Source organism: Tenrec ecaudatus, chromosome 10 (genome assembly GCF_050624435.1).
Source record: "Tenrec ecaudatus isolate mTenEca1 chromosome 10, mTenEca1.hap1, whole genome shotgun sequence".
Taxonomy (NCBI): Eukaryota; Metazoa; Chordata; class Mammalia; order Afrosoricida; family Tenrecidae; genus Tenrec; species Tenrec ecaudatus.
This window is the reverse complement of record NC_134539.1, coordinates 153,475,290-153,492,213: the sequence shown is the minus strand read 5'-3', so window position 1 is coordinate 153,492,213 and position 16,924 is coordinate 153,475,290. Positions and strand designations below refer to the sequence as shown.

General features: G+C 58.6%; 1 protein-coding gene across 1 annotated transcript in view; it reads right to left on the bottom strand.

Annotated features, from left to right (window-relative positions):
- The window catches only part of MYO15B (myosin XVB), a 30,893-nt gene that overhangs the window by 6,643 nt on the left and 7,326 nt on the right, over positions 1–16,924 (bottom strand). The window contains exons 14-44 of the mRNA XM_075559695.1: positions 16,797–16,892; positions 16,517–16,648; positions 14,630–14,755; positions 13,447–13,524; positions 13,144–13,259; positions 13,000–13,045; positions 12,732–12,856; positions 11,531–11,648; positions 11,268–11,431; positions 8,170–8,263; positions 7,448–7,504; positions 7,126–7,183; positions 6,817–6,947; positions 4,650–4,745; positions 4,297–4,532; positions 4,028–4,206; positions 3,834–3,906; positions 3,413–3,595; positions 3,121–3,212; positions 2,939–3,015; positions 2,767–2,851; positions 2,496–2,585; positions 2,269–2,372; positions 1,989–2,189; positions 1,820–1,901; positions 1,611–1,709; positions 1,282–1,519; positions 1,100–1,196; positions 775–979; positions 274–386; positions 9–68 (exon numbers count right to left, since the gene is read on the bottom strand). Of these exons, the coding sequence (XP_075415810.1) occupies positions 9–68; positions 274–386; positions 775–979; positions 1,100–1,196; positions 1,282–1,519; positions 1,611–1,709; positions 1,820–1,901; positions 1,989–2,189; positions 2,269–2,372; positions 2,496–2,585; positions 2,767–2,851; positions 2,939–3,015; positions 3,121–3,212; positions 3,413–3,595; positions 3,834–3,906; positions 4,028–4,206; positions 4,297–4,532; positions 4,650–4,745; positions 6,817–6,947; positions 7,126–7,183; positions 7,448–7,504; positions 8,170–8,263; positions 11,268–11,431; positions 11,531–11,648; positions 12,732–12,856; positions 13,000–13,045; positions 13,144–13,259; positions 13,447–13,524; positions 14,630–14,755; positions 16,517–16,648; positions 16,797–16,892 (3,651 nt within the window). The remainder of the gene's footprint in view (positions 1–8; positions 69–273; positions 387–774; positions 980–1,099; positions 1,197–1,281; positions 1,520–1,610; positions 1,710–1,819; positions 1,902–1,988; positions 2,190–2,268; positions 2,373–2,495; positions 2,586–2,766; positions 2,852–2,938; positions 3,016–3,120; positions 3,213–3,412; positions 3,596–3,833; positions 3,907–4,027; positions 4,207–4,296; positions 4,533–4,649; positions 4,746–6,816; positions 6,948–7,125; positions 7,184–7,447; positions 7,505–8,169; positions 8,264–11,267; positions 11,432–11,530; positions 11,649–12,731; positions 12,857–12,999; positions 13,046–13,143; positions 13,260–13,446; positions 13,525–14,629; positions 14,756–16,516; positions 16,649–16,796; positions 16,893–16,924) is intronic.

Genomic DNA, 16,924 nt, shown 5'->3' with positions numbered 1-16,924 from the left:
GCTCTCACCTGCCTGCAGAGAAGCTGGAGGCAATAGGGGTGGCTGAAGTTCTCCCGGGGGTAGAACACCTGGAGGAAGGTGGACAGTCAAGTTCAGGTGGGTCCACTCTACCGGCACCTCTGCCCTCCCAGGTCCAGATTGGACAACCAAGCCTGGGGGATGGTTAAGGGAGGCAGACCCATGATTGGCTGTGGGGGAGGGTCTGTGGGGTCCCAGCTGTGTCCTTCAGACCAAAGGGTCTGAGCTGAGACCCCCTCCCCACCCCGTGCCCACCTCCTTGCGAAGAAACAGCTTCCAGGGCGCGTAGGCGTAGGAGAAGCACACACTGCCTGAGGGCACCAGCAGCTGGGTGGAGACCCCCTGGTCGCCCATGGGCTCTGTTAAGGCTGCAAGACGAGTTTCAGGGTGTCGGTGGCTGGGTCCCACCTGGGAAGCAGAGGTCCTGGCCTCCCAGGAGTGCCCCTCTGGGCCCCTGCAGCCTCTCCTGTCTCCATGTCCTCCTGCCCAAACTTCTAAGGTCCTTTGCTCCTGGTCTGCCTGGAGGACACCCGCCCCCCCCCACACACACACCTGAAAGGGACAGCCCTGTCACAGGGCAGCAGGCCCCGGGATACTGGCCCCACCCTGGATAGGAACACGGAAGGAAGCTGGGGCTCCTCAGTCATGGCTCCAAAGTCCAAAAGCGGCAGCTGATCGGAGCCGGGGTGCCCAAAGGCTGCTGGGAATCCTGCTCTGTCCCACCAAACCCACCTGATGTCTATGAAGGGTCCTTACCATGGGGCTCAGGTGGCTGGGGCTCTAGATCCAAAGGTGGAGGCAGTGGAGGTGCTGGCGGAAGTGGGGGTCCCTCGGGAGTGCGTGGGGTCTGGCTGAACAGGCCCTGAAGGGGACCCTGCTTCTCCCGGATGGATCTGGAGGGGCCCTTGGGTGGAGGGGCCGGGGCTGGTGGGGGGTCCTTCTCTGAACCGCGCAACAGTGTCTGGGGGACACAGAGAAAGTATCCAGATTGTGTCTAGGTGCAGGGCCACCTGCCCAAGCCTGGAGGCTGCAGTTCTCCCAGAGACAGAGGGCCTGGAGGGGGCACCGTGGGGGTCCTCACCGAGGGGGGTGAGTCGCCTCCACTGATGCCCAGTTTAGCCAGCTTGGCCAGCGCCTCATCCTTGGGGTCGTTTTTCTTCAGGAAAGCTTTGGGGGCTCTTTTGGAAGCAAGCAGAGGTCACCTGGTATTCCCGGAGGCAGGAACAACCCCTCCTCCTCCTCCTCCTCCTCCAGGGAGCCCACCTGGATGGCTGCACAGGAACTGGCACGGGCGCCGGGCGGCTCTGGTACATGCGGATGATGTTGCGGATCTCCCGGCTGGGCTGTGGCCGCGGGGCTAGGGGCTCTGAGCTGCGCACCACGTCCCCCCTACTCTCCGCAGACCCTTGGCCACTGCCTGCTTTATGCTCCTCCGTCTCCTTTGTGGCCTTGGCCGTGCTTCGTTTCGGTGGCTTCCTCATTACTGGGGGTGGGAGGGACTCTGCAGAGAGGAAAGACCAGGATGTCCACTGAGGATAAGGCGCTGTGTAGAGGGCAGGAACCCCAGGCCCTTCATCTGTCTCTTCTATCACCTGCTCTCGTGGCCTTCTCTCCCTCCTCTTCTTCCTCTGCCTGTGGGATCTGGATCTTGGCCGGAGGTCTCACCGTCTTCATCTTGATTTGCTGCTGCCCTGTAAGGGGCCCAGGCAGCCCTCTCCGTGACCCGTCATCACCCGCACCCTCACCCCACCCCCTGGCCTGCTCAGCCAGCCAGCTGGCCTGGCTCCCTTCACGCCCTCACCCATCTTCTGGAAGTAGTCCCGTTTCTGCTGGAAGCTGTTGATGTTCTGGGCCCTGTCCTGAGCCCCTTCCTCAGCTTCCTCCTGGCAGGAAGGGAAAGTAGAGGTGCGGCCCAGTCCACCCAGGGCCCCTCCCGACAGGCCTGCCATCCGTTTGGCTTCGCTCCTCACCCTGGAGCAGGCACTCAAAGGCTCCTCTCGGGGCACAGGGGACTTCTTGGACTTGGGGACAGAGGCTTGGATTTGGGGGCGTGGACTTGGGGGCGACACTGGAGAGGCAGCCCTGGTGGCCTGGGCCTGGTGCTGCCTCTGCCGCTGCAGGGTCTGATGCTCCAGGGTCAGGGTCATGGCCTGAGTGGTCATTTGCTGGGCCTGGAGGGGAGTCAGTGAGAGGCCTTGCCCCACCCAGCCCAAGGACCCACCACCCACTCACCCCAGCACCCACGCTCACCAGGAGTAGCGCCTGCTGGTTGATGAAGCTCTGCTGCTGCGCTGCCAGTTGCTGGACATCCAGGCTGGGAAGCAGGGGCTGCGGCGGCTGCGGCATCATCATGGCTGAGGACAGGCAGGAGGGTGCCAAGCAGTCGGCGCTACGGCCACGTGGGTGGCCCTCACCCACTGTGTGCCCTTTGGTCCCTCCCCCCATCCAGCTGGCTCGCCCATGGCCCCCAGCCCTACCTGGCATGGCAGGGACTGCCCCCATTGCTGGCATCATGGGCACAGGGGCGGGCATCATGGCGGGTTGGTACCCGGGCATTTGCATCATCCCTTGACATGCAAGGAAACAGCCCCCAAGTTGGCCCCTGCGAGGTCTCAGACTCCCTCCCTCCAGCCTCAGGTGGAAAAGAGCAGAGACCCCCAGGGTGTTAGCCAGAGCTTTGCCACTGGGTGCCTGGACCAGACCCTGCCAGGGTGGGGCCAGTGCTTCTCTGGGCTAGTCCACACTCACCCATGGGGTAGACACCCTGCTGTGCGGGCCCGATGGAGCCCCCGCCCTTCATGCGGCCCTGAAGGGCCCGGCTCTGCTCCAGATCCTGCCAGACAGAAGCCACGGGTCGCAGGGTCAGAGCTGGAGCCAGGGGCTGGCGGGGACAGCCAGGCCAAGGGACGCGCGCACTCACGCTGAAGCGGGGCGAGAGCACCGGCTGGAAGAGGTGGTCCAGGAAGCCATCCAGGCTCCCTGCCGGCTGGGCCTCCCCTGCAGGGCAGGAGAAGGTTGGTACATCAGCCTGGGACAGGAGGGGTGTCCTGCACCCAGTGCCCTGCCCTCTCCCCAGCCTCCACAGGTCCCCTCCGGCCTTACCTGTGTGGTTCCTGTGAGGCAGTGTGGGGGCTGGTCTTGGGGGCGGTGGGGGGGCCTGGAACCCAGGGGCAGTAGGGATGTCTTCAGAGACCCTGCAGGAGAACAGGCCCGGTTCAATGCCTGGGTGGGGGTGTGGCAGGGGAGGGGGCTGCGGCGAGATGAGAAACTGCTGGGGGACAGGAGGGCTAGGAGGGAAGATCACCCTGCAGGGCCCGTGAACCAACCTCAGGTCACTGGGGGGGAGGGCAGCTGTGCCCCCCCCCCAGGATCATGGGGCAGGGGTGGCACCTACAAGCCTCGAGGGTTGGCAGAGTAGCCCTGAGAGGTGATGGGGTAGCTGTGGGGGCTGGCTGGGTCCCCCGGGTCCTCCATCTGCCCGATCAGGTCCAGCACAAAGTCAGAGCCAGCCAGGTCCTGCCAGACCTCCCCGGAGTGCAGCGACACCGACCAGCCTCGGGGGGACGCGTTGAGGCCTCTGAGGGAGGGCGAGGGTAATTGGGGGCCGGGGAACAGAGAGGCAGGCAAACCTTTCAACAAGGAGAAGGCTGGGAGACGGTCCCTCAGCCCTTCCCAGGGTACAGCACACCACCACTGTGAGCCCCCCTGTACAGTCTCCACGCCTCGCTCCCTGCTGGCACCTACTGCCAGGAACCCAACACCAATGTCCACCTCCCACCCCCACCCCACGCCCTGCCACCACCAGGTACCCCCACCTGCTCTCCAGAATCCACCCTGCAAACTGCTCCCCGGTGGTCCAGGATTCCACCTCTGCGGAGAAGCTCTCCTCTGTGGGGCCAGGAAGGGCCAGGTAAGGGGGGGGGCAGATCCCCCCACCGGGAAGGGATGGGCTACAGGGAAGGGGACCCCAGGGAGCAAGGCAAGAGCAGGTTGCAGAAGGGGACGTCACCGTTGAAGGTGAAGACCTCCAGGGTCATGCGGCCACGCCGCCACCCGGCTTTCCACTCCAGCTGGGTGGGAGGGTGGGCCCGAGCACTCCCGGGGGCCAGCTGAGTCTGCTCCAGGGCGCCCAGCAGCTTGTGTTGGCACAGGGCCCCCATGCCCGTGGGGGCCTGGTCAGACACGAATCTGTGGGGACAGCCCAGGGCTGTTGTGGGGGCAGGGCAGCCCGAGGAGGCCAGCCCACCTGCCCCCCGACCCCACCCACCGGGTCCTCACTTGAGCAGTGGCTTCTGCAGGGGGGGCGTTGGGGGGAAGGTGCTGACCAGCACCGCCATGAGGGCCCAGCCACGCTGGGTCTGCTGCTCATCCGGGTTGTGCCAGAGCTGGGTCACCAGCTGGCTGAAGAGCTCATCCCGCAGGCCAGGGTGCCGCTGCCCCTGCCGCACCAGGAACTCACCCATGACCTGCTCCTGCCAGGGCAGCAGGGACACCTCCCCCAGGAGCCGCAGGATCTGCCAGTAAGACCAGGGGGCAGGGTGTGGCAGCCGCCCTGCACCAAGCCAGCAGCCTGGACTCAGGGCCAGTCTCGGGGCCACCGCCCAGCCCTCCTCCTGGGCCCATCCACTCACCACCTTGTTGATGTCCAGGGCATGCTGAGGGCTCTCCCCATCCAGCCGGGTCAGCGGCTTGGTCAGGGGCTGCCCGAGACGGGGCAGGGAGGTCTCCTGAAAGGAAAGGCGAGCATGATGCCCAGGTTGGGCCAGCTGTACTGACAGCCGGGGCATGGGGCGGCTGGGCACTGCCTTAATATGCACCTTGAGTTACTAAAACTCAAATGAAGGCTGAGCATGATAGTGGGACAAGAGGAAAGTCAAAGGAAATAGAGGAAAGAACTGGGAGGCAAAGGGCATTTATAGAGGTCTAAATACAGGCATGTACATATGTAAATATATTTATGTATGATAATGGGAAAATAGATCTATGGGCATATATTTATAGGTTTAGTATTAAGGTAGCAGAAGGATATTGGGCCTCCACTCAAGTACTCCCTCAAAGCAAGAACACTTTGTTCTAATAACCTGGCATTCCATGATGCTCACCTTCCCAACATGATCGCTGAAGACAAATGTGTGCATAAGCAAATGTGAAGAAAGCTCATGGCTCCCAGCTATCAAAAGATATAGCATCTGGGGTCTTAAAGGCTTGGAGATAAACAAGTGCCCACCTAGCTGAGGAGAAACAAGGCCCACATGGAAGAAGCACACCCGCCTGTGTGATCATGAGGTGTCAATGGGATCAGGTATCAGGCATCAAAGACCCAGAACAAAAAATCCTATCATTGTGAATAAGGGGGAGTGTGGAGTGGAGACCCAAAGCCCATCTGTAGGCAATTGGACACCCCCTTACAGAAGGGTTGCGGTATAGCACCATTGAAACATACAACTTTCCTCTAGTTCTTTAATGCTTCCTCCCCGCACTATCATGACCCCAATTCTATCTGACAAATCAGGCTAGACCAGAGCATGTAGACAGGTACAGATAAGAGCTGGAAACACAAGGAATCCAGGGCAGATAACCCCCCCAGGACCAATAATGAAAGTAGCAATACCAGGAGGGGAAGGGGAAGGTGGGAAGAGAAAAGGGGAACCAATCACAATGATCTACCTATAGCCCCCTCCCAGGGGGATGGACAACAGAAAAGAGGGTGAAGGGAGACAGCGGTCAGTGTAAGACATGAAACATATTTTTTATAAATTATCAAGGGTCCATGAGGGAGGGAGGGGAAGAGGAGAAGATACAAAAGACTTAAGCAGAAAGCAAATATTCTGGAAACAATGACAAATGTGCTTGACACAATGGATGGATGTGTGGATTGTGATAAGAGTTGTATGAGCCCCCTATAAATTGATTTTAAAAATGCACCTTAGATTAGAAAATGAGGACACACACATGCATGTGCACACACACATACTATACATACTATACACACGCAGAGCATTCTGAAGCATGGTCGAGTACAAAGAAGGAATCCAACCCCCCCCCACCCCCGCCAGGAAGGCCCATGGCTGCCTGGTGCATTGTAAAGGTCTGAACGCTACCTGCCCCCGGCTGCTTTATAAACCACACTGGGTTGTGCGTCCGGTTTTTCCCCACTGCAGCACCCAGGCTGCTAACTGCAAGGTCGGCAGCTCCTAACCGCCAGCCCCTGTGCAGGAGAAGGGCTTTCTAGGCCCGTGAGGAGTTGCGGTCGTAGGAACCCAGAGGGGCCGTCCCACCGGGCCCTGCAGCGGCATCGACTCCACGGCCGTGAGTTTCGAGTTTCAGTGAAGTTTACAGGCGCGGTTGGCAAAGCCCGTGGTCTTTCCCCTCCATCCCTGAAGACCCCTCGGGCTTCCCAGGCGTTCCTCCACCCTGACCCCCCACCGTCCATTTCCAAATCTCTACCCCAACTGCAGCCCTCCCCCAGCCCCAGGGCCACTCAGCAGCGCTGGTCTCTGCCGTGACCACGGAGCACGACCAGGCCCTGCCTTGTCTGACTCCGTCCACCCAGCCGGGCGTTGTCATAGTGGCCCTGTGTCACCGCGGGTGTCACGAGCCCAGTCCCCTCGTTAGCCAGGCATCAGGGACAATCACCCTGTGGGTTCAGGTCCTTGCAGGTGGCAAGGCCATCCCACAGGTGTAACACAGGTGTGGCGTGATGGAGCTAACTATCGTGAGGCCTGTTAGCCACCCAGGCGCAAGGGACACTTGCGTGCATTTCAGCTCCCTGCACGGCCGGGGCGCGCTCAGGCCCACCTGGAAGCTGGTGGAGACGTAGCTGGAGAAGGGGAACTGGTCAATGTCCGGCGGGAGGGCCAGACTAGGCCGGGCAGGGACTTCTGGGGGCAGCGACTCCGTGATGTTCTCTGCCAGGGCGTGCTGCTGGCCTGGGGAGGCACACAAGGAGACAGACTCAGGCTCAGCTTCCAGTGAGGGGCACCCGGCACCCGTGTGGAGGGTTGGGAGGGTGGGCAGTGAGCTATGGGGAACGCAGAGCACCAGAGGGACCCCAGTGGATGGCCACAGCACAATCCAGGGACTGGGGTGCCTCCCTGCAGGACTCACCTTCCACGGTCTTCAGCATGGCGGCTAGCTCCGCCGGGATCTCCAGGCGGCCCAGCTCCTGCGGGGAGGGGCCATTGGCCCAGGTACTCAGGGAGGGGGCCTAGGGACCCAGGGTCCCTCCCAAGACCCCGAGGAGGATTCTGGATAGTCAAATGGACAGGGGCACTGGAGAGGACAGATCACCCCACCCCCACCCCAAGTCCAGGGGGACAAGGGACAAGGCCCCAGCAGCACCACTGGCACACCTCTCTCCCCTTCAAGCAGTGTCAGGTATAGCCGGTTCACCCCCCAGTGAAGGACACCCTCCAGGCCCCCCACCTACCATGCTTGGCGCTGTTTCTGAGGCCCCGCTCCTGTGCCGGCCACACCAGTATCCAAGCTGCTGGGGAAGAAGCAGGAAGAGCTGACACCCCTGTGGGGAGCCACCTTGAGCGCCCCCCCACCCCCGCCCACTCCTGGCAACTCTCCAGCCCAGCAGATCAGCTGCCCCTCCTGCTCGAGGGCCCGGCTCCAGCAAAGGCCTATAAACCATCACCAACACACACACACACACACAGCTGCCTGGCCGTGGACCTGTCCCTGCCAGCCCCTGGCCCTTGGAGGTCTCACCAGCCCGGGCACTGTGGGTGTCACTCCCGTCTGCCAGGGTACCAGGAAGAGGCCAGGAAGGAAGAAGGGGAAGGATGGTTCCAGGGGGGACAAAGTCCAGCCTGGGAGGGGCCCAACAGGAGAGCACTAAGTGGGCAGTGACCTTTGAGCTGCTTTATGGCCCTCAAATTACAGTCATCAAGCAGGAGAAGGGAGCTGGGGTCTGACTGGGGTGGGGAGCCCCAGTGTGAAGCAGGTAAAGTGAGAACACCGCCTCCCGGCCAGGCAAGGGAATCCTCTGGAGCATGGTGGACGATGGTCTCTGGAGACGTCAGCCATTGCCTGGTCAGGCCAGGAGGGTGGCCACCGCCTAGGTTCCCCCAGCACTGATAGCCGAGGCTGCCTGACTCCGCTCTGAGCTGCCCCAGTCCAGCAGCCCTGCCCAGTGCCGTTCACCTGCCGCCTCTGTCGTCTCCAGAGCAGGGGCTGGGCCACCAGCAGGATGGTGTTCAGCTGCCCCAGAGCTGCCCGTCGCCGGAGGTACCGCTTCCTGGAGGCCAGGGAGAGAGAGGTCTGAACTTCCACCTCCTACCTAGTGCCAGAATCTTCTTCCTCTGGGTGAAGAAACAGCATCTTCGGGATATCTAACACTAAGAACAGGATACTATGCAAAAGGACCAGGCCCACTGAGATGCAGTTTGTCTAGCATAGGACTAAGAGTCTAGGTACTGGAGCCAGATAAAACACCCACCCGCATCCGTTGTAATTGGGTCAATTCTGACTCATGATGACCTCATATGAATAGATTGCCAGGCCTCACTGTTATGGCACCACTTGCTGGCTTTGAACCACCAACCTTTATTTTTTTTTTTTACATTTTATTTGGGGCTCATACAACTCTTATCACAATCCATACATATACATACATCAATTGGAACCACCAACCTTTAAATGAGTGGGCAAAGAAAGCTCTGCACCACTAGGGACCCCAGAGGCAGACTCAAACCCAAAATCAAACTGAGTGTGGGGGGTGGGGGTGGCGGCGGGGAGTCCAGCACCCACCCAGGGGACAGCATCACCCACTTTGGGAAACCATGAGAAGACAAAAACAAGGTGCTGGCTCAGAGTGACCCTGTGGGACAGAGTAGAACTGCCCCCTGGGGGTTTCTGAGACTGACTCTGTACAAGAGTAGAGGGCTCCGTCTCTGTTCCACGGAGCAGCTCGTGGTATCTAACTGCAGACCTTGCGGGTACCAGGCCCAACGTGTAACCACCATGCCATCAGGGCCCCCAGAGCCAGGTAGCCTGGGTTCAAATCATTCCCCTGCTCAGGATCCAGCGTGGTCCTGGATAAATCACTGTGCGTCTCTGTGTTCTATTTTGACCCTCTGTAAAAAGAGGTGGTAGTAATGACTCCAGGAGGATAAAGAAATAAATGAACAGATGCCAGTATTTAGGATAGAGTCTGGCACATTGTGATTTGATCAAGGGTCAGGGAGAATGGCTAAAAAAATGAGTAAAGAAAAGAAGAAAAAAGGAACATCATTGAAAATTGGATAGGACGGTAGGAGGAGATCCTGAATGAGACCACATTCAAATAAGATCCCTTTGAGAATTTTCCAGTTTTGAAGTACCTAACTCCTGGATGCAGGCATTGTGAGCAAGAGGAACATTTAAAGAACACTCATGCACCAGGTACATCAGTAAAAGCACAGCAGCGTCCTGATACCCTAGAAAGTGCACAGGAACCACGAGAAAAGGTTTGCCTGCAAGTGGAGAGAAATGGAGCGGGCAGCAGATTTCTGATGAGCAAAGAATGGGAAGGGACGGTCATCAAGCGATGTCTTCCAAGCACGGAGGGGAAAGAACGACTAACTCAGAATTTTATTCCCAGCTAAACTATGAACGGGAGTGAAAAAGACCTTCCCAATGAAGGGATTTAGCAGCTCGGTTGCTTGTGGGTCCAGCATCACCTTGACAGTCACGGTAAGTTTAATCTTCTTCATGCTTACAGAACTACTTCAAGAGTGGACTTCAGAAAGGAGGCGGCAGGTCTCAGAAGGGAGACATGAGAGAGAGTCTATAGGCCCCCAAATTTACTTGGCTTGCTGATCCCTTTTCAGAAAAAACAAAACAAAAACTAGCACCTTCCCCCAACGATGTAAACCTTTGAACTCCAGCCCACAATCCAGGAGGGAGGGTGGGGAGCTGAGTTTTCGGCCCCACGGGATCGTGTTAGCCCTGCCCCTCCCCAGGGGAAGGGATCCCCCACTCTGAGAAATCCTGAGATAGAACATGAAAACAGGAAGAAACCGACTCTCTAGGAAGAAATCACCTATTGGTGTGACTGCGTTTTACACAAACAAGCACGTTCTGTTTTCTTATGGACTCTGCCTTCCCCCTCATGAGCCATTTTGGCAAGCACATTATTTAATTAGAAAAGAAACAAATATAAATTTGATTGCATTGATTTAAATTCATTTTTAAGGGCTTAAGTGGAGAGCAAATGTTTTGAGAATGATAAGGGCAATTAATGCACAAATGTGCTTTACACAATTGATGTATGTATGGACTGTGATAAGAGTTGTATGAGCCCCTAATAAAACAATTCAAAAAAAGAAAGATCTTATTTTTTTCCTTTTGAAAAAAAATTTTAATCATTTTATTGGGGGCTCATACAGCTCTTATTACCATCCATCCATTGTGTGGTGCACATTTGTACATTTGTTACCAGCATCATTTTCAAAACATTTTCCTTCTACTTGAGCCCTTGGTATCAACTCATTTTCCCCCTCCCCCCACCCTCCCTCCCTCACCCTTGATGATTTATTATTATTATGTTCTCATGTCTTACACTGACCGAAGTCTCCCTTCACCCCTTTTCTGCTCTCCGGCCCCCTGGGAGGGGTTATCTGCAGATCCTCGTGAGCGTGAACTGCCAACCTTGAGGTGAACAGCCCAGTGCCCAACCCGCAGCGCCACCAGGGCTCCTTCTGATAGAGTGTAAGTTTACTCTTGAAATGTCTGAATCTGACACCCACAGCCAGCCCAAGGATGGGGGCGGGTCTTGGCCTTCCTGATCCCTGCCCTTGGTGTCCAGCCCAGGTGAAGGAGGAAGAGGGGTGGGCTGGGAGGTCCAGGGGCAGAGGGCAGAGAGCAGAGAGCAGGAGGGGGCACTGTGCACCTGAGGGTCTGGAGTCGCTTAAGGGTAAAGTCCAGCTTAACTAGAAGCTGCAGATGGGCACAGAGCCTCACAGCCAGGCCCATCACAGGACCTGGTTCACTTTTAAACATCACGCTTGCTGCAGTGGAGACCGGACTAGAAAAGCGAGCCTCCAGGGAGCAAGATTGCAGTTGTGGGCAAGTCAGACCAGTCATGAGTTCCCTGTGACCAGGCCGCACAGGCCAGGTGGCTGTCAGGGAGCGTGCAATGGAGGGGAGAACTGGCACAGGTGGATTCGCCCCGACACCCTAGGTTTCTCAGCCCTGCCCCCCTACCTTCAGGAGGATCCCTGGCTTCACCCCATCCCCTATGCCCGGGGACCCGTCCAGACCTGGCCTGGAGCCCGCGCACACGAGCCTGCATCCGGGGAAGGAGGCGGAGGCGCTGGCGGGAGATGCAGGCGCGGAGGCCGCGGTGCAGAGCGAGCAGGGCCTGGGCGCGCTGCTGGGTCCGGAGCAGCTCCAGCTGCTGCCAGGCCTGTTCCCGCAGCAGGACCTAGGGATGGAGCTCTGTGGGGCACCTTCCCCCACCCTGCATGCTCCACTGGGTCCCAGCCCACCCAAGTCCCCGTCTCACAAGGACGCACCCACCCACCTGGGTGCTTCCCAGGTGACAGAGGGGCGACTCGGCCCCCAGCACCTGGCTCAGGATGGCTCCGCACCTCTCCCGCTCAGAGGGCTCGCCCTGCTCCTCTGGGCCCAGGGTCCGGAACCTGCAGGAGGAAGGGCGAGCTGCAGCCTCTGACAACCGGATCGCTGTGCACCCGCTCCCCGCAACAGGCTATGGGGTCTCTGAGGCACCAAAGAAGGGGCCCAGTGGCCCAGTGGTCAAGCACTCCACCCCACACTGCTCCCAGTGGTGCGGCCAACAGGGTGGACGCATCGCCAGCAGGGTGAAGCCTCATTTTTTCTGACTACTTCTAGAAAAATCACAGCCTTGGGGTCCCAGGGTTCCCCCACTTTGTTCTAGAGCAGTGGCTCTCACCCTTCCTCTCGCCGCGACCCTGCAGGACAGTTCCTCGTGGTGTGATGACCCCCAACCATAACATTATTTTCGTTGCTACTTCATACTGGATGTTGCTACTGTCATGAATTGGCTGACCCCTGAGAAAGGGTCATTCCACCCCCAAAGGGGTCACGAACCACAGGTTGAGAACTGCTGCTCTCCACAGAAGGGTGACGTCGGTCAGTGTAAGATATGACAAAATAATAATAAAGTATCAAGGGCTCATGAGGGCGGGGCGAGCGGGGAGGGAAGGGAAAATCAGGAGCTGATACCAAGGGTTCAAGCAGAAAACAAATGTTTGGAGAATGCTGATGGCAACAGATGTACAAACGCGCTTGACACGTGGATGGATGGATTGTGATAAGACTTGTACGAGCCTCCAATAAAATGATTTAAAAAAATCACTCCACAGAGGGTTTTAAGCACCTACAAGTGCGGGGCACTTGGCAGGTTGGGTGCAAGTGTGAGCACATGATGCCCCGAGAGGGAGGAGGCCCGGTCAGCAGAAAGACCCAGGACTCGGCAGGGACTTGGAGCTTCTCGTGGGGAGCAGAGAGGAGTCTGGGGATGAGAGTGAGAGGAGGGGGAGGAGGAGGAGGAGGAGGAGAGGAGAGGAGGGGGAGGAGGGGGAGGAGGAGGATGCTCAGAGGAAGAGAATTGGAGGGCTGGATGAGGGGCGGGCCAAGGTCCCTGGCAGGGGCACCCAGCCCACTGGTGGGAACCCCAGCTCTGTAGCCATGCAGGAACCCTCTTGTTGGCACTGCCCTGGCCGCCCTGACTGGGTCCCTACCTGGCCAAGAAGCCGCCGAAGGGGATGCGAACAGGGAAGTTTGCATTGCGGTTGCGGACAGCCTCCAGGGTCCCCGCCTGGCGCAGCTGCTCAGCCACGTATCCTACATCAAAGAGGCCTGGAAGCTGGGCCCAGGGAACCATGGTCAGATTCTGGGGTTAAGGCCACCTTGGGGCAGGACACCCAGGAGGTGGGGGCAAAGGGGGTGGGGCACCCTGGGAAAGGTGCAGTTCCCCCCCAACCTGGGGCTGGGGCCTGGGAAGCTCACCTGTCCTGGGTTGGGGTTGATGCACTGAATAAAAGAGACCTGGCTCCTGGGGGGTGGGAGGAGAGGTCACCTGGGCCCAGGCCAGACCCCCATCCACCTGCCTGGGGTCGGGGGTGGGGTAGGGGCAGGGAGCACCGTTCTGACCTGCGCAGCCGGGCTAGGAGGTCCCCCAGTGACTCTTGGAAGCGAGAGGCCAGAGTAGGCCTGCCTCTACCTTCCCCAAGCTCGGGCTCCACTTCCAGGAACAGGCTGCCCACGAGCTGTAGGGAAGAGGGGTCTGGTCCCAGGATGCAGCCTGCCCCTCTCCCCCACAGCCCAGGGGCGGGGGTGGGGGGAGCAGGCCCAAGGTGCCAGGGCTTGAGGGTGAGCCACAAAGGCAAGGGCAAGAGTGCCCAGAGGAAGAGGCATTGGGGACAGAGTGGGGGTGGTCGGGGACTGGCAGGTCACCTGGAGCTGACTCTGGGCAAGCATTTCTACCACAGCCCGGTCGAGACAGTCCCGATTTCGGTTTAAGAACTTGTGAACCTACAGGAGACCACGGCAGGAAGGGGGTGGAAAGAAGCCTGGTTTGGAGGTCAGGCCTTTGTGTCCTTTGTCCCCCAGTCTGTCCTCTCCCACTGGTTCAGAGGTGGCCCTTGTCACGTTGCTGGGGCCCTTCTCTGGGCTGCACCACACCCGTCTCACTCCCGGAGCTTCAGCATATGTTTTCATGGTCCCTCCATCTTCTGGTTTTGATTTTGTTTCTCACCGCCCCCCCATATTTGATTGGAAGGTGATGTGTCTCCATTTCGGGGTTCCCCTTTGTGACAGACAGAGCAGTTTCTAGTGTCTTCCTTGAACCCTGGGCTTGTCCAGGGTAGGGGTAGTTAGTGTTTGACCAGCCAGAGCCACACCCCTCGACTGGCCCAGCTCAAAGCAGCCCCATCCTCACACAAGGCTCCTTCCCACCCCTCAGAAGGTCCCCTCTGGGGTGGGTAGCCCCTCTCCCCAACAGTAGGGGGCTATAGGGGGGTGAGAGCAGGAGAGTCTATTCAGTGAGCTCCTCCTCTGGGCCTGTCACCAAAACCAAACCAAACCCACTGCCCTTGAGTCAATGGCGACTCACAGGGACCCTGCAGAGCAGGGGGCAGCTGCCCCTGTGCGTTTCTGAGACGGTCACTCTTGACGGGAGTAGATAGCCCGTCTTTCTTGCTCAGTGTGGCTGGCAGTTTTGAACTGCTGGCCTTGCAGTTAGCAGCACATAACTACAATGCCACCAGGGGTCCTTTGGGCACCAGGCCAGGTCTGGTGTGCTATGTCACATCAAAACAACGGTGCGGGTTCGTTCTTATTCCAGTTTTAATAGATGGGAACACAGAGGCTCCACAGTGACTTAAACTGCCCAAGGCAACCAGAACCAGGCCCTGTGCTTGTACTCAGCCCCCCTGGGTGGAGGGTCCCAAGATCTCAGACCCACACATCCTGAATTCAATAATCCCACTCAAAACCTGGGTGGGGCACCACAGAGGGACAGTTGAACAAGCCCTGAAAGGGCCGCCCTCACCACTCCTGTCATCTGTCCGGGTGACTCTGCTTGTGGAGGGGAGAGAGGGTCACCTCAACCCCTAATGACTCCCCGGGGCGACAGTACCTGGTAGGTGACGGTCCCAGCATAGTGCTGCACAGAGAAGACGGGCAGGGGCAGCTGGGGCTTGGCGTAGCAGGGGTGGTTGCCATGGTGATGGTGGCACTTCTGGAGGAAGGTGTGGTCCGTGGCCTGATGGGATGGACGGCTTCCGTCAGGCCTCCCATTTGCTGTCCCCGCCCTGCGTGGGCTTCCCATCTGGGGCCCATGGACCGTATGTCCTTTAATATAAATAGCATCTGTAACTATTAAAAAACCACGCTGTCATCGAGTTAATTGAGACTCATAATGAGTCTGTGGGACAGAGTAGTGCTGCCCCTGTGGGTTTCTGAGACTGTCACTCTTTACAGGAGTAGAAAGCCTCGTCTTTCTCCCTCAGAGGGGCTGGTGGTTTTGAACTGCTGACCTTATGGTTAGCAGCCTGACATGTAACCCCACTCCACCACCAGGGCTCCTTGCAACCTTTGACACTCATTGATGTTCTCCAAAGAAGTTATTCCTCAGGAAGGAGCCCCAAACCCACTGCAGTCCTGACTCCACTGTCCGTTTGGTTTCCAAGACTGACTCTTCTCGGTGCAGCTGGTGGTCTTGAACCTGCTGACCTTGGGCTTCCCAGTCCAACTCTTAACCCACTGTGCTATCCAGGCTCCCAGAGAGGAAGCAGCCCTAGGTCTCCGCCTTTACCGATGCATGCATCTGAGCAGACCTATCATAGCATCCTCACACCCAACACCTTCGGATCTGACAGTCAATTCCGACACAGAAACCACTTCCGTCAATAGTAGATCCAGTGACTCACCCAGGACTTCTGCTAGAGGTCGCCCCAAACTGCTTGGTTCTCCCTCAGCTGATGGCACTGTGCGTGGGAGTGTCTGTCAAGGTGACCCCGGCTCACCTTGGTTCCAACCCCTCTGGTTCCAACCACTGACCTCGCCTTAGCGCTTCACCGCTGCACCACCAGGGAGGGGGAACGTGAAGGTGATGGAAAAACTTGGGGTCCAGTAAGGGTGATGGGTGTGTACATGAAGTGTCCATATGACCAATGCTTTGTTTCAGAGATTCCCCACAGCTCTTTCTTCACACGAGGAAGTAAAAGGGGCGACTTTGAGGCCTGGTAGGTGGGGTTTCTAGTGCCCCCCACAGTCAGCATCTCAGGGAGCTCTCAAGGGTACTCCACCCGTACCAGAGGGGGCGGTGAGTCGCCGTCCACTCAAGGGCAGGGGGTTCCTTGGTTTGACATGTGATGCACTGCATCCCTCCCAGACGAGGACACCGCTCCATGGGGCTCGGAGCAGCTTCCGGGAAACAGTACAGAATACATGCTCGGAGTGCCTGCACCGGGCATGAACGAGCAACATCAAAGTAGCAGCTAAACCAGCGGTTCTCAACCTGGGGGTTGCTACCCCTTTGGGGGTCGAATGACCCTTTCACAGGGGTCACCTGATTCATAACAGTAGCAACATGACAGTGATGAAGTAGCAACAAAGATAATGTTATGGTTGGGGGTCCCCACCACAGGAGGAGCTGTATGAAGGGCCGTGGCATGAGGAAGGTTGAGAACCAAGGAACTGCTAGGAGTGGTTGCAGAATGAGAGGGAACCGTCGGGTAGAGAGAGGGGCACAGGCAGCGATGCCCCGGTCGGGCCCCTGTTGGCTGGAGGCCTAAGTGGTGCCCGGCCACAATCAGAAAGCAGCCACTCTCCACGACCACCCTGACCAGCAGGGGTCCCGGCCCCACTTCTGTAGCAGGTACTTCACCTGGTGACCATTCAGAGATGAGCTCTGAACCAGGGCTCTCGCCCGATGGCCACTGCCTTCCTGGGTCTCTGGATGATGTAACCCTGAGGACCATCCTGTCCCCACTACTCGGGGCCCGCTGCCCCTGCCCCTTACCTGAGACAGCCAGGTCTGGGCATCCAGGATACTCAGGAGGCTGTGGGGCTGGTCTGCAAGCAGGTCGAGGCAGGACTCCTGCGGAGGCTGGGGAATGGGCACCCAGGACAGCAACTCCTGCCGACACCGCTCCTGGGACAGCCAGCACGTGGCTCCTTACCCTGAGAGCAGCGAGGGTGCTCCCTTCTTACAGGTGAGCAACACGCCCACAGCCAAGAGCTCTCAGCACCAAGGACAGCCTCTGCTGCGGGTGGGGGGGGGGCGGGGGGACTTCCTGTACCTCCTCCTGGGCCAGCAGCTTCTGGCGGGAGAAGAGCTGCAGGCGTTCGCTGGCCAGGTTGCTGCATAACTGCTCCAGGCCGTTCACCCGCAGCGCCTGGGGCAAGTGGGGGAGCACCCTTTGAGTCC